At 43.2% G+C, this 3,716-nt stretch overlaps 1 protein-coding gene across 1 annotated transcript in view; it reads right to left on the reverse strand.

The window, feature by feature from the left end:
- Positions 1–3,250: 3,250 nt before the first annotated feature.
- Positions 3,251–3,716, reverse strand: part of JUN (Jun proto-oncogene, AP-1 transcription factor subunit) — a 1,384-nt gene continuing 918 nt past the window's right edge. Inside the window, 1 exon segment of the mRNA XM_077768073.1 lies at positions 3,251–3,716. This exon segment is cut by the window's right edge and continues 20 nt beyond it. Within this exon segment, the coding sequence (XP_077624199.1) occupies positions 3,297–3,716 (420 nt within the window). The 3' untranslated portion in view covers positions 3,251–3,296.

Here is a 3,716-nt window from a genome sequence, read left to right on the forward strand (position 1 = left end):
TTCACTAGAAGAAATTAAGACCTGGAATTATTTTGGAGGAGGGTTTAAGTTCAATTGCTTGTTCACTCATCACACATTTGTTTTATAAACATCTCCTCTTACCAGGCACTGTACTAGGAGTAGTCCGGGGTCCACAGATGGGTTGGATAGGGGTCTAGCTAACCAACACAGAGGTTCACAATGATAATACTTTGATAAGTGCTATCATAGAAGTTTTGAAAGAAAGTTATAAATGCTCAGTGGGAATATTCGTTCCACCTGAAGACAGACTTAGCAAGGAATGCTTCATGGAGAAGGTGCTCTGTGTGCCAGGCCATAAAGAATGAGTAGGATTCATCAGCTGAAGCAGAAGGAAAGGTATTCTGGATAGACGGATGAGCACAAGCAGAAGCATGGTAGGGTGAAAAGGCATGCGATTCAGATTCACACAAAGGTAAGTTTCTCATAGTGAGCGTGTAGCCATTACGTTTAAGAATTATTAACCATTTTGAGTCGTGGAACTCCATGAAAACCAAATAAAAGCTAATGATTTCTTTCCCTATGGGAGTGTGTGTATGAGCATGTGTATGCACATACACACATATACAATTTTATAGGCATTTTCATTGAGTTCATGAACCCTCTGCCCCCATGGACACAAAGCGTTAAGAATCTCTGATTGAAATATACATATATAAAACAGATGAGAAGAGAATTAATGGTTTTATGTGCTACTAGCTTCATTTTCTCCATTGGTGTTACCCAAATAATCACTCCGTGAATGCCAAAATAAATTTAACTTTTGTGTGTCTACAAGTAATTAACTGATTTTCCATCTCCAAAGGTCATTGGTTAATTTCCTCCACCACAATGTTTTTTTTTTTTTTTTTAACTCCTTTTGTTAGAATGGTTAGACTTTCAGAGATATATCCACATTTAGAATGTTAGTTGAAACAAGCAAGTATGGGGAGAGGCCTGAATTTCAGGCTTTTTTTTTTTTTAACACTTGGACTCTAAATAAAGCTGGGGAGTGGCGTGGCTTTTCTGTGCGGCTCTGTTGTCTGGGCTTAGTCTACCTTTGCAGGTAATTAATTCCCCAGCCTGCTTATTTTTTCTAGTTGGCTCTTGTTTAGCTTTCATAGAGCCCCACCCCAAAGTGCTTTATTGTCCCTCTGCTGACTATTCCTACATATGGTCAAAATCAACTCACCTTCCGGGTTGCTGACATCGGCAAATTCACTCTTCGGCAAACTCTGCTCTGCTCCTAGTAACCCTTTGTGAAAGAAGTGTTATTACAACGGAGTGGATCGGATAGCTTACAAGTCTGTCCAATCTCTCCCACTCTAGATACACTCCTAAGGAGAAACTCTTTGTCTTTGGATTTACAGCCACAGGCAGGATATTAGCACTCTCAGACCTGTTGGGTACTAGAACGCTGCTAATGAGCAAACAGCCCTGCCTCAATTAGTGGTTTGTGAAATATTCCTGGATATCAAATTGCTTTTGCTGCTTGATAATCATACTGGCTCTTGGGATGAAAGCAACAAAGCAAAAATTGTTCCCTTGTTGCATACTGCCTTGTTGATCTCCTAAGTTATACCTGTAGACAGAATCTAAGTTTGCCATTTCCCCAGAGCTAAGGTTTGATTTACACATGTAATCATTGTGTTGGTGTTCATGTTTTTCTTCTATGAATCTTTCCCATGTTATATAGATTACCATCTTCTTAGGTTGGTTCTGTAATAATAACTTAAACCAGGTTGATTTTAGAAACAAATTAAGCAATAAACTATAGAAGAATCCCAAATGGTAAACAGCTATAGTGGTAATTTGTCTAAGTATAGTGTTTATTTCAGAGAGACAGAGAGAGAGGAGGGGAGTAGGAGAGAGAGAGAGAGAGAGAATATTAATGAAACTGGGAGAATGTTTCATCCCAGATTGCAAATTCCGTGTTGACTCTTCCTAAATTCTTTGCTTCTTAATTACCCAGTAACTTTAGCTGGCAGCAACGTTAACCCCAGAAACTGAAAAGAAAAGCTTCAGTGTAGAGCTTGGGAAGAAAAAAGTAGTAAAGGGAAAGGAATTCGAGATCTGTTATTGGTATTTGAATACGTTTATTGTGACAAGAATGCTGTTATAAATATTCATAAGCAAAGACCATCTTTTTTATCTAGGGATTATTAAAGATTCCAAATTGGAAGGATACATCTTTTGTAAAAACCTGCCACTGTTCCTGATTTGAGAATTAGCAGCTACTCTGAAATTTCTGCTAACATCATAAATGGTCACAGCACATGCCACTTGGTGTAAACCAGACTTTAAATTCTTTGACTTCCCGGTGGGCTGTCTCCCTCCACCACAACCTCCCTTTCCTCAGCCTTCTGAAGGGCCACCCTAGCCTTTGTAAGCAACTCTAGACAGACTGTTGGGGGAGGGAAGAGTATAAGTTGATGAGAGCATCAGCTACAGTTATTCTCAAGTCCAGTACAGAACAGTTTTCACTGCTTGATAGTAAGCAGCACTGAGAGTGATTTTAGTTGACATTCTTTGAACTCTTTCAACTCCACCTCGACAGGTAATCCATAGATAATGCAGAAAAGAGGTTGTGGGAGGGGTACTTTTTCAATATTTTATTGTATTTTCTTAAATATCCTTTCTGGAACTTTCAGGAACAAAACATAAAAAAATTATATACTTTATTACAAATGGTAAACTCAGAGTGCTCCAAATCTCTTATTTACAAACAACACTGGGCAGGACACCCAAACAAACAAACATGAAATAACTTACAAAGGCATGAAGCTGTTTATTGACAGTAATCAGCTTTCATCAAATTAAAAAATATATATATGTACATACACAGTTAAGGAAAGCAGGCCAGAAAAGAGTTCATCTGCAGGCTCAGCCTCGCTCTCACAAACTCCCTCCCGCCTCCCCTCCCCCAACCCCCCCCTNCCTCCCCCCTTTAATACTGAATGAGATCGAATGTTAGGTCCATGCAGTTCTTGGTCAATGTTAAAGAAAAGTCTAACGTTCTGTTCGCGCGGGGACAGCCCGTCCGCAAAGCGGGGCAGCCCGCAGGCAGCCGCTCCCTGGCCCCACGCCAAGGGAGGGCGCGCCAAGTCCTTCCCACTCGTGCACACTGGGGGCGCCGTCAGGACGCCGCCCAGTCCAACTTGGATACCCTTGGCTTTAGTCCTTGGACACTTCTTTTCTCTCTCTCTTTCTCTCTCTCAACTTGTCAAGTTCTCAAGTCTGTCTCTCTGTGTGATTATTTTTTTTTTCTCTGTTGCCCCTCAGCCCCCGACAGTCTCTCCTCAAAACGTTTGCAACTGCTGCGTTAGCATGAGTTGGCACCCACTGTTAACGTGGTTCATGACTTTCTGTTTAAGCTGTGCCACCTGTTCCCTGAGCATGTTGGCCGTGGACGCCAGCTCCGAGTTCTGCGCTTTCAAGGTTTTCACTTTTTCCTCCAGCCGGGCGATCCTCTCCAGCTTCCTTTTCCGGCACTTGGAGGCGGCGATGCGGTTCCTCATGCGCTTCCTCTCCGCCTTGATCCTCTCCTGCGACTCCATGTCGATGGGGGACAGGGGCGGCGTTTCCCCGGGCATCTCGGGCACCGTCTGCGGCTCCTCCTTCAGGGCTTGCAGCCGCGGGTGCTGCACGGGGATCTGCTGGGGCAGGTGGTGCGGCGGCTGCGGGGGCTGCTGCTGCTGCTGGGGCTGCGGGGGAAGGGA

Source organism: Crocuta crocuta, unplaced genomic scaffold (assembly GCF_008692635.1).
Source record: "Crocuta crocuta isolate KB4526 unplaced genomic scaffold, BGI_CrCroc_1.0 scaffold85, whole genome shotgun sequence".
In the NCBI taxonomy this organism is placed as follows: domain Eukaryota; kingdom Metazoa; phylum Chordata; class Mammalia; order Carnivora; family Hyaenidae; genus Crocuta; species Crocuta crocuta.